Here is a 12,659-nt window from a genome sequence, read left to right as displayed (position 1 = left end):
TGGAGGGGTGTGGCTCAGTGATTGAGCAGCCCTGGGTTCGATCCCCAGTATTCCCCCCCCACCTAAAAAAAAATCCTTTACATCAAACTTCCCCTGGTTGAATTGTGTGATTTCTGTCCCATGACTGGACCCTGATGGATATACCCAGCCCCTGCATTAATGGCACATTTACCTATTATTCTTAAAGAGATATAAATCTCTTCTAATTTAAATTTTCCTAGAATTCACCACTTCCAACTGGCCATTCATCAAACTGATAAAATACTACTTTGCATTTGACAGAAGTCAACACAGATCCTTATCAGTTCTTCATCTGTCTGAGACTAGCAAACTCTCATGAAAAACTCACTTGAATGTTTTTGGCATTTTAACGTTGCAATGAGAAGCTCATTTTTTCTTTTGTTGAGCTTTTAAAAGCTAGAGACTCACTGTCTTTATTTTCATGGGTAGTTCATAAATTTCAGAAGAATAATATATAAACAGGAATTTTGGTACCAGGAAAAAAAATGTATTTGAACATTAAGGGAAAGAAAAACAGCAGGGAGGAAGCAGAAATAAAAACAATGTACCAATAAGGGAACCTGCCCATTGAAGAATTTTGGTGCTGTTAAAGAGACTTTTATTAAAGTCAAAACTATTTCAGTTAATTCTGGCTAGATTGACTAAATTATGGCTCACTCTATTCACATCCTCAGGCCTCTACAGGGCCCTGAGGAGGGTGATGTAGGATGGGCTGGTCTGCAGCCTTCCTTGAATTTTAAACATTCCACTTATAAATGACCTGTTTATATAAAGCACCACTGAACTATAAAGTGCTGCGGTTGTTTGGGAAATAAGTGAGCAGAGAGGCTTTTGAATAGGACAGGGTTCAGAAGTTGAAGACTAGAGGATATGACACAAGGAAGTTATTCTTGAGAGTGACCAAGGAGATCTGCCTGTGGCTTTCCCCTGCCCTCCACCCCAGCATGAACAGCCTGCTCCCAGCTCTCAGATTTCACCATCCTTTTCTCACTGTCTGCAGTTTTATCAATTAGGTATTTGTGTGTATTCTTTTCATGATGTCATCTTCTGCAGGTGGGAGGCTCCTCCAGGAGGGGGACATTTGAGCCTCTGCAGCCCTCCTCTTCCTCGAAACTCCCAGTAAGATCTTGAGAACTGAGAGGGGACCCTGTCCCCTGGCAGATTTCAGTGTTCATTCACCCACTGACTTGTCACTTGGAGAGGAGGCAGGGACTTTAGGTTCAGGGAAATCGAGGAGGCCTGGTGGAGAAGCCAGGGAACAAGGTTGACTTACTCTCACAATTTACTAAGACAAGAGGTGGCACCTAGGGATGGCACATCTATTAACAAACCAGAGCAGCACATGCTGGAAACAGCCTGGAGGGGTCCCTGACAAAAACACTCATCAGCTCTCCTGATCTGGGATGGGATGAAACACTCCATCTAAATAATTTTTTTTTTTTTTTTTTTTTTTTTTTGAGATTAGAGTCTGGTTATGTTGCCCAGACTGGTCTGGAAATTCCATTCTCCTCCCTCAGGCTCCCAAGTAGCTTGGATTATACGTGTATGCCCCTGAGTCTGGCTAATTTTTAATTTTTTATATCTGCTTTGCCTTATTCCAAGAAATATTTGTGGCAGCTCTGCCAACTATACTTAGTACAAAAGAAGGCATTAAAAAAAGAAAAATAAGGAAACCGTGGTAGAAATAAGCAAGAGTAGAACAATAAACTACAGGCTTGTCATGAGGTGATACACTTGGAGTGGTCACCTCTGGCTCAAGACCTTCCACTTGCCAAAGCAAGGTGTGAAGCCTACAGGAAACAGGGACCTATTTGGCCTTTTGGAAATGTATACAGGTCCTTCACTTATGAGAGTGACCAAGGGGGAATTGCACAAATGTTTCTGGGCAGAAGGCATCCCCCCAAAATTATGCCCAATGAACTGTTCCACACAAAATGCCCTTCTCAAGATCCATTTACTACGATATGAAGCCAATTGCTCCAGATCAGCCCAGTGGATTCTGATTCTAAGGCCAAGAAGAACCCCCTACTGGACCCCTCTTCTGGACTCATGGAGAGGTCTCTAGTGACAGAGAAAAAAAATCCCCAACATCATCCTCCCTGTAAATGCAGGCACTCATTTCCTTGGACCACTTCTGAAAGCATCCTCCAGACCCCCAAGGCAAGCCTCAGATGAACAATCCAGGACACGACAGGCTTAGGAGGAGGAGGGGGCTTTGTAGAGCACGTTTTCCTGCTAGACACCTCCTGATCTTCAAGGATTCATATCACTTTAATTTCACCTGGTGTTAGCACTGTGTGTCCCCTGTATAGACCTGGAGCTGGGCATGGACAGAAAGTTAAGAACCCCCTGGTGGAATTTGCTTTTCTTGGCCAATAGGCTTTAGTGCATGGTCAAAACTACTTCCCTTCCAACTCTTCACCCCGCAACCCTCCTGCACAGTGGCTGGTATATACCTGAGACAAAACTCAACTGTGGAAGACAAGGTGTTGATCTTAGAAACTCCCCTGGAGAGAAAATGTTCCTGAGCTACATGCTGGGAACAGGCCATGGCTTCTGCTACACTGCCATTTGATGAACTAGCACCATGGCTCAGTAAATGTTCCCTGTAACTTTACAGGGTCTCTAAATAACATTGTGAGAAACTCATAAGTGTCCAATGGAAATTAGAGGTAGAAAAAGTAAGTCCTGCTCCCCAAATTCACAGGCCAATCACGGGATCAAGCAGGCACGAGTTCTCTCAGACTCTCAGTTTCATCTATTATGAAAATAAGCCTAGCCTGACAGAGAGAAAATTGCAGATGCCCTGACCCCCACCTCGCCCCCTCCCCCGCCCCCTCCCCCGCCCCGGGGGGGGGGCCACATGGGAGAAACTGTGTGGCCCAGATGCCTGTGATGTCCTGGAAACATGAGTCACTTACAAGCTCTGAGAAGCCACGGACCACTTGCCGTCGCTTCAGGTTGGTCTCTCCATCCAGGTTGGCAGTCTCGATGTGGCACAGCCCATCGGGGTCACTGGAGGAGAGCAGCAGAATGTCTGCAGGGATGATCTCATTGCAGCGAAGACGCACGAAGTCTCCCACACGGATTTCTTTCCAGAATCGGTTTACATACTTCTTTTCATCCCTGATAAAAAGACTTTAGTTAATAAGACTAGTAAGAGGTTGATCACAACTAAACTGTGATGAATATCTGGAGGCCAACTATCAAATTTTATTTTTGCACAAGTTGGGAATTTCTATAATAAAAACTTTTAAAAAGAATATTCATAAATCCACATATGGTACAACTCCATTTATATGAAATGTTCCAACATGCAAAGCTATAGAGACAGAAAGTGGGTTAGTGGCTGCTATAGTTGAGAAGGGAAGTGAAGATGACTGCTTAATGAGTCAGGGTTTTCTTCAGGGGTGAGGAAAAGATTTTGGAACTAAAGAGTGGTTATGAGTTGCCCAATACTGTGAATGCACTAAATACCATCGAACTGCTCACTTTACAACGGTTATAGTGACCACACCGACACATATACCCAAAAGAACTAAAAGCAAGAACTAAAACTGGAACTTGCAAGCCAATGCTCATTGCTATGAAACTAGGATTTCTCCATTCTACTGTTGGGAGGGGTCTAAGCCTATTTTAATGTTAACAGCTAAAAAAGGCAGGGGGTGCTGGCCAGCATCACTGAGGGTCAGTCAGCAAAAGTGGATTCTGCTCCTCTACCATCAAACTATGCCCTCCAGTTTTGCAGCAGACCCCAGAAGCTCACCACCATTTTCCTCTTTTGGGGTCCTTGTGTCATAAATTCAACAAATGAAATCCACAGATGAGAAGAGTGACTACAAAAGAGTAGGATTTATTCATGTGGGAAGAGACAGAGCTCTGGAAAGATGAGGTGGGACCCACGGTGAGAGGGGACCAGAAGGAGTTACCAACTCAAAGTGTGCTAGGCTAGGGCTTTATATAGCACTTGGGTCAATGTTATTGGTCCACATTTATGCTAATCAGGCTTTGAAAATGTACTAACACTGCTGGTTAATCCCTGAGTGAATTTCCATTCAGGTCTGCCCCACTTCCGTTTTCTTGCCATTCTGCCTGCAATTCCAGCTTCCCAAGAGGTTGACATTGGCAGATTGTGATGCTTAGGAGTTGCAGGTTGCGTCATTATGTGAAATGGGTGTCTGGTTGGGCCAGATGACAAGTCAGCACGCCCTGGCTTGAGTTGGCCCTGGCTCACTGGGCCCCAGCTGCATGCTAGCAAGAGAGATCCTAACACCCAGGGCCAGTGGGTGCTGCCCATGCTCCAGCCACCTGGGCCACATCTCCACCACTACACTACTGCTTCTTGGAAGAGATCTGTGGGCTGTGTGGCTCAGTGGCTGGGGAGCCATGTCAGCACCATTATACAGCCAAAATGTAGACTCCACCCCTGTCCTTCAACAGATGAATGGGTAAACAAATGTGGCATAGCCATACAATAGGATATTAAAGTCATAAAAAGGAATGCTATTGCCAGGCACGGTGGTACACACCTGTAATTCCAGCAGTTTCGGAGGCTGAAGCAGGAGGATAACAAGTTCAAAGTCAGCTTCAGCAAAAGCAAGGTGCTAATCAACTCAGTGAGACCTGTCTCTAAATACAATCCAAAATAGGGCTGAGGATGTGACTCAGTGGTTGAGTGCCTCTCAGTCCAATCCCTGGTACCCCCCACCAAAAAAAAGGAAGACTATTATAATATAAACTCTATAATCAGAGTTTATAATATAAACTCTGATGATTTTGGGCTATGTGAAAATAAGCCATTTCACAAAAGGACAAATGTGTATTTCTACTTACATCAGAACCTAGAGTAGGCAGATTAGCAGAGAGAGAAAGTAGATTACAAGTTACCAAGGGTTGGGGGTGTGGAAAGCAGGCTAGGCCTGCTCCGAGTTACCCATGATGTACAGAACAATAGTTTTCCGGCTGTGTCTAGCCCTGAGTTACTCCATTTGTAAATCAGTAGTTTTCCATGAGTTACTCCCTTCTGCATGCAAGTGTCAAGGTGGAATGGCTCTACGCCTTGTGCAAGGGAATAACCACCATCTCTCCAGAACAACTATAAGGCACAAGTTGATAAACAACTTATTCATGCCAATTTATTAAGCTAAATCAGGAGCATCTGGACACATGGGCATCCTAAAATATATCAGAAACCTTAGACACAGGAGATTATCAATCCCACCAGACATAACCCCCTCACCTAAGACTCAAAAGGAGGAGTTCCCCAAGACTGAATACGGTGGCACCCTGACCCTGTCACCTGGTCAGTAGTCATGAACCTTGAAAGGCGAGTGACTCACCTGAGACAGAGATGCAACCAAGAGATTTTACTGGGAGGCTGCCCAAAGGGGAAGAAAAGAAGAGGCAGAGAGCAGAGAGAGGAGAAGAGGAGGACAGAGAGAAAGAGAAAGAGAGTAGAGAGAGAGGAGAGAAAGAAGAGGAAGAGAGCAGAGAGAAAGAGTGAAGAGGGCAGAGAGTATGAGCTTGCAAGCTTGGGCTTAAGACGGGTTGCATAGGTGACGTGGCGGGTGCTGACTAGGAGGGTGACTCAGGAATGGCGAGTGGAAACTGTGTCCAGCGGAAATTGGTAGAGAAAACCTTTGAATTTGGCGCCCTTCAGAGAGGAAGGGGAGGGGTAAGGGATTATGTGATGTTCTCGATAGATGGAAACTTAACTTCATCGAGGAGTCTCCCACACACCCAAAAAAACTTGCCCAGGAAAATTGCAACCCTTCTATTTTCTGTCCTGGACTCCAGCTTAGCTGGTTTCTCTTCCTCCTGAGAATGACGCAGAGCCCCCTTCAAGCTGGCACCTCAAGCTGACACTCTGAAACTGCCACCCATTTGAAACATTGCCTTGACAACTATGCAGAACTGGTTTGTTAAAACTCTCATCTTCACATTGGTATCTGCTCTCTGCTTTTGCTCTTGACACAGCATCTATAACCCTGCGACTGCCTTAAGCCTTTCTTAGTCTTTCTGTTACCTACATATACATCACTGTGTGGAGTATGATGTGTGACTTGATTGTTAGAGGTATTAGAAATTAAGATTGGAATTGAATAAAAGAACTTGTGATTGAACAACCCATGACTATCAGGTGGATCATAAGCATTCAGTAAACTGCAACCAATGAAAGTGACATAACCCCTGGGCTGGGGATGTGGCTCAAGCGGTAGCGCGCTCACCTGGCATGCGCGGGTCACTGGGTTCGATCCTCAACACCACATAAAAATAAAGATATATAAAAAAAAGAAAGTGACATAACCCATGAATTTACTGTTATTCAATAAATTTTTGACACTGTGGAAAAACAAAAAGTGTTTGGTCTGTGTTAAAGGCAAATCTTGCTCATGACAGGGGAGGAAGGATGAGGAGTTATCAACCAGTGCAAAGTTGCTATTTGCGTGAGAAGAAAGTTTGGGTGATAGCTGAACTCTGTGAAATGTACACTTTAAAATTGTTGAAACAGGGCTGGGGCTGTAGCTCAATGGTAATGTGCTCGCCTCACATATGTGAGGCACTGGGTTCGATCCTCAGCACCACACAAAAATAAATAAACATATTGTGTGTTCATTTAAAACTAAAAAAAAAATCTTTAAAAAATTAAACAATTGTTAAAATGAAAAAATTTATGTTATGTATATTTTATCACAATAAAAACTCATTTAAAAATTTTAGACCATATGAAACTAGACTTAGAGTGCAAGAGGTTAACGGATTACTAGGCAATAAAGGACAGGTGTTGTATTTCTGACCTGGGCTTGACCCTGGCTCCACCTTACTACATTTCATTGTCCTCATCTGCAGAATGGAGGTAATACCGGATCCATCCTCTAGGTGCAGATGAAGCAGATAACATAATCTACTTGATAAGCACCATGCTTAACCCAGTCAGTCTTCAGATCCTGCTAGTTACTATGAGTAGAAATTTACATGAAAACATTATTTGTAGATTTATTCTCTAGTTATTATTATTTTTTCCTTTTTTTTAGCCTCTGGAAAAATAGAATCACTAATTCAACAGAAGGTCATTTTTAAGAGATTCTTGAAGGCAATTTTGACCATCTAAGTAGATGAACAAGAATTTATCTTAACATTCTATGCCATGCGAAGAAAGTTCATCAACAAATCTTCTGGGTAATCCTGTTGGGTAATAAAGTACTAAATTCATTTCTTGTTAATGATAATTGAAATGAAGCCTCTTTAAAATTAAAAGCAATTTCCTGACAACTACTTTCAGCATCTACAGTTTCCTCTCTTATTGAGAATAAAAACCTAAAAGCTACCCCCTGGACCAGTGGTGCCAAGAAAACTAACTGCAACATGTTTCTGACTGTCACAGCCTAGCCAAATCTACCTGATTCTACATACATTCATTTCCTGCTTTTTGTCCATGGTACCCCTTCTTTCATAAAAATTGTTTACTGAGCCCCTGAAGTTGGATATTTTACATAATTTTTTTCTTCTACTTCCCTAAAAGCTGGCTTTGCATAAATTTATTTTCTTAAAGTTTCAGTGGAACCAGTGCCAGAACCTTTGATTCCCAGTAACAAACTTCTTACTTCTCTTCCTCATCTAAGTTTTACGTAGAGGGAGAGGATTCAGGCAGAAAGTTTGGGTCTTGAGGTGGACAGTGTTGGCCACATCCAACTTGATACCGCAGCTTTGGACGCCAAGTATAGAGCTTGCATGGCTGGAAAACCACCCATCAACGTTTTCACCTGTTTTATTTCAGAGTGTAGATTTGACAGAATCCTTGGAAAACTTCAAGGGATCCTAGTCATCAGCTAGTTGCTGAAGAGTGAAGTACTCCCTTCTACCTTTTATTATTATTATTAGTTTTAGATGGACACAATATCTTTATTTATTTATTTTTATGTGGGGCTGAGGATCAAATCCAGTGCCCTATACATGTAAGGCAGGCGCTCTACCACTGAGCTACAGCACCCACTTTCTTTTTTTTTTTTTTTAAACTGAAGGGGCCTTGCTATGTGCCCAGGCTGGCCTTCAACTCCCAGGATCAAGCCATCTTCCTGCATCAGCCTCCGAATCACAGGAACTGCAGGCACATAGCACCACTCCCAGCTCCCTTACACTTTAAGCCTCTATTTTCTTGTGTTTCTCTAACTCAAGATCCACTAAATTAATTATGTACAAAGCATAGCTCTAGGCATTCTAAAGTGAGTAAAGAAAATTTAAATACAGTATCTATTCTTGAAAACGAATGAAAGGCCAAACACACCATTAGATAGCACTTTTTGGAACCTGTAGCATCAAGCCCCTGAATGGGACCAAAGAGGTTCTTCCTGAGCCATCTTAATACTCTACAAAGCAAAGCATGTCTCAGAGCTGTTTCTCCGGCTCTGAAATTTTTGGTCTCCTATAGTCACTTGGGTCCACCATAGTTAGCTCAAGGAACCAGGGGTCCTGGCCACAGCTAAGGCCCATCTCATGAAGGCCCAGCCCCAAGGTCAGCTGGCTCAGAGATGAGGCACAGGAGTGGTAGTCCATCCTCTGGCCTTCTTGCTTGCTTACTGTCAGTCTCTGACCTTGTCTGAGAACAGAGAGAGACAGCCTTGATGTTAGACAGATTAAACATTTTAATCATATTCAAAGTTTCTTTTTCAAAGACCAAACCTTGATTTTATATTATTATAACCTTTAGTTTTTCAGTCTTCCTTATTATAACCACAGAAAGTACAGAGCAATTTGAAAGGGTCTGTCCTTTTTGGAACAGTTTCCCAAATATGTGACCACTCTGGTGCAGAGGAAGGTAGCATATACTCTCCATCAACAGGGCAGGCTTTGGTCTGAGGGAGTCCCTGACAGTGTGGTTCTGGGATTAACCCCAGGACAGTGATGATGGGAAGAAGGAGGAGGAGGAGGAGGAGGAGGAGGAGGAGGAGGAGGAGGAGGAGGAGGAGGAGGGGGGATGCTGCTCTTTGGCCACACAGTACTATGTTAAGTTTATGTTAACTTCATTCCATTTATAAACCTCATTGAAAATAAAGTCGGCTTCCATCTGCTTTGATATCATGAAGCATCATCTTGCCTGCCCCATCCATGCACAATTTTAGAATGATAACTTTAGAGGAGGCATTTGAGCCCTGAATAAGATTCTCCTACAGTTTCCACAGGGCCAAGCAACGGGCGGGGAGGGGGGAAGAGTGTGCATTGAGGAGATGTGGAGATCTCAGGCCACAGTCCTCATTGGGGCGGCAGGGCCGGTGTCCCCAGGTGAGCCACAGAATATAAGCAGAAAGCAATGTTGCTCCAGGATGCCTGAAGGAATCCCAGCTCCCAAGTAATGATACTGCAAGCTGCAGGGATTCCTATCTTGGGTAACCTTTCAAACCCAGACTCAGGAATTACTTGTTAAAAAAAAAAAAAAAAAAACATAAGGGAGCCCCCTTTATTGCTTCGACAGACCAAAGGGAGAGGGTTCCTCAGTGAGACCACAGATGTGCACTATTTTCAGGTAGAGCTGGGAGCTACACCAACACCACAGTGTCCCTGTCTGCTGCATCTTTCATATTTATTCTTTTTATGATTTCTATATACATTTTTATGTTTATATATAATATATGTAGCCCTCCTTTCCTAATGTTATGAGATGACTTACGTGCCCCCCATACACAAATTTGTATGTTGAAGTCCTAACCCCCCCCACCCATACCTCAGAATATGACTGCATTTGGAGATAGTGTCTTTATAGAAGGAACTGAGCTACAATGAGATTATAGGCCGGCCCTAATCCAATATGACAAGTGTCTTTGTAAGAAAAGAGACTACAGAGATGGTGCGCTCAAAAAGGAAAAGGCCATGTGAGGACACAAGCAGATCTCTGTAGATTAAGGAGTAAGGGCTCAGAAGAAAATAACTCTACAGGGTTGGTTCACAGACTTCCAGCCTCCAGAATAAATTTCTGTTGTTTAAATCACCCAGTCTTTGTTACCACAGCCAGAGATAACTGGGCACTTTCTTACGACAGCTAGGGATAACTCATACAAGTCACATGTCACACAACCACACAACCACCTCAAGGCCAGTCAACACCAGACCATCTGACTCTAGAAAGTACAACCTTTGCATCTTAGGATGGCCCCTGGTTCCTAGAAGCATGCAGGCATTTGCTGGAGTAGGGTTAGACAAAGGACATTTGCAGATGAAACACACTGCAGTGGGAGCCTCTCTACAACTGAAAGCAACTTCCTCATGCTGAGAGTAAAGCAGAGGGGCTGCCCTCTCCTGGCATAACAGAAGCCAAGAAAGCCCAGAGTGGAGATTGTCCCTGCCCAATAGAATGACTGAGTTGGGCTGGGCTATAGCTCAGTGATAGAGCAATTACCTAGCATACCCAAGGCCCTGAATTCGACCTCCAGCATTATAATCAATCAATAAATAGAATAAATAAATTAGTAGAGTTTACAACAGTCACATCCTTCAATACAATAAATGAGTTTACAGCAATTTTAGGAATTAACACAATTGAAATAGTTTGTCCAAATGGTATTCCTTCTAAGAACATGTGGGAGCAGTTCTGAGATGGTCCCAGGACCCCAATCCTTGGTGTACAGGCCTGTGCTGGGCTCCCCTGGGTGAGGTGGGGCCTGTGAATGGTAGCATAGTCACCAGAAATTCTGAAGATGGAACCAAAGTGACCAACATGTAAACTACAAACTGACCCAACAAGGAGACCACCCTGGTGAGCCTCACCTAGCCACATGAGTCCTGTTAATGTGAGGAAGGAGGGAAGTGTAAGAGGTCAAAAAAAAAAAAGGCCATATGACCAGGGGATGATGGTGCAGCCCATCGGCCAGCCAGAGAAAGGGATATCTCATACTCCTAGTCCATTTTCTGCTGTTTACAATTGAATATCACTGAATGGATGATTTACAAATAACAAAGGTTTATTTCACTCAGAATTCTAGATGCTGAGAAGTACAAGGTCTCAAGATGCAGCATCTTGAAATGAGAAAGCCACCTTGCTGTTAGGGACTCTCCGCAGAGACCCGAGGTGGCAGAGGCCATCACATGGCAAGGGGGTAACAAGAGCCAGAGCCACGATGACTTAAAATAGACCCACTCCTGAGACAGCCCATCGACTCATTAATTCATGAATAGATTAATCTACTCATGAGTGCTCTGCCTCTTAAAGGTCCTACCTGGTTTCACCTCGTAATAGCTCACAAGAGGATCAAGTTTCAACACACATTGGGTAGGGACACCAAGCTATAGCACAGACCTGAATGCTGCCAAGAACCTGTATGAGTTTATGAGAAGTCACCCCCTCCCTCCCCCCCCAAAAAAGTAAGAAGACCCAAGGTCTCCTATCAAGACTACAGCCCCAGTCTGTGCCTTGACCTCTGCCTGAGCAAAGAGTCCAGCTAATCTATGCTGACCCAGGGAACTGTGAGATCACATATTTGTGTGGTTTTTAGCTACTGACTTTGTAGCAATTTGTTACACACCATAGAAAATGGATACACACCATACCCGACTTGGAACCCCCTTGCCACAGGGAGTCCTCAGCCACTTCAGGGCTCTGTAGAGTGTCCTTACCAGCAAGCAGGCCTTCACAAGACGCTACCCAAGACCTTGGACCTCTCAGCCTCCAGAACTGTGAGCCAAATAAACCTGTATTGTTTATAAATTACTCAGTCTGTGGTATTATGATGACGCAGTCTTGCCACACAGACGCTAAAAGCTTCCCCCTCCCAGGCAGCTCATCTTCTATACCGAGCAGCAAATGGGAAATGCCACTAGCATTTAGCTTTATAATATCCACAACAGCAAAAATAATTACTCTAAGAGAAAAGAGTGCAGAAAGAGGATGCTTAAAATCCAGATGAAAGTTCTCACCCCACAAAGTGAGAGCCCATCAAAGGGTACAAATGAGGTATGAAAATGGGGGAAACACTGAGAGTGTGCAGGTGTGGAAAATGAGCTTCTTCCTGGGCGGTTACAAATAAGGTGCCTGGTTATTCAACAGGAATGACCACCTGGTCTTCCATCACCAGCAGTTCCTTGCTCAAAATTCCTGAAGGGACTGAACTTGGAAATTGATCCAAGAATTTACAGAACCTTAGTGGAAAATGTAGGTGGCTTTTCTGAAACCCCACCCCATTATTTAAAAAATAAATTAAGATTCAGGCTGGGGTTGTGGCTCTCAGCGGTAGAGCACTTGCCTAGCATGTGCGAGGCCCTAGGTTCGATCCTCAGCACCACATAAAAATAAATTGTACAACTTTTACAACTACAACTAAAAAATACATATTTAAATAAGTAAATCAAGATGAAAGTACTGTTTAAATGTTCAAAAGAACCAATTCCAAAGCCACAGGAAAAAGCAAGTCTTTTCTAGAATTGTCACTGCCCAGCTTCCCCAGGAACTGGAAGCAGAATTGCCACGGGTTGGCTGTTGTCTCTGTGACAAGACACCTTATCTCTCTGCCTGCTGATTACTTAGTGGTAAAGGAAGGTTATTAAATAGATGACTTCAGTTGGTAGGACAAGGTAACACTTCTGTGATTAGTTTGCCTCTTCTGGGGAAATTTCCTAACGTTTTATAATTAGGCACAAAGAGCTGGGGAGTT

The 12,659-nt window shown here is 43.6% G+C and overlaps 1 protein-coding gene across 2 annotated transcripts in view; it reads right to left on the bottom strand.

Moving 5' to 3' along the window:
• Atp10a (ATPase phospholipid transporting 10A (putative)) overlaps window positions 1–12,659 on the bottom strand; it is a 183,802-nt gene that overhangs the window by 95,936 nt on the left and 75,207 nt on the right. For both annotated transcript variants that reach the window (XM_076851272.2, XM_076851273.2), the window contains exon 2: window positions 2,943–3,147. In XM_076851272.2, the coding sequence (XP_076707387.2) occupies window positions 2,943–3,147 (205 nt within the window). The remainder of the gene's footprint in view (window positions 1–2,942; window positions 3,148–12,659) is intronic.

This window comes from Callospermophilus lateralis, chromosome 3 (assembly GCF_048772815.1).
Source record: "Callospermophilus lateralis isolate mCalLat2 chromosome 3, mCalLat2.hap1, whole genome shotgun sequence".
In the NCBI taxonomy this organism is placed as follows: Eukaryota; Metazoa; Chordata; class Mammalia; order Rodentia; family Sciuridae; genus Callospermophilus; species Callospermophilus lateralis.
Note: the sequence above shows the minus strand (reverse complement) of the source record. Positions and strands in the feature narration are given on the sequence as shown.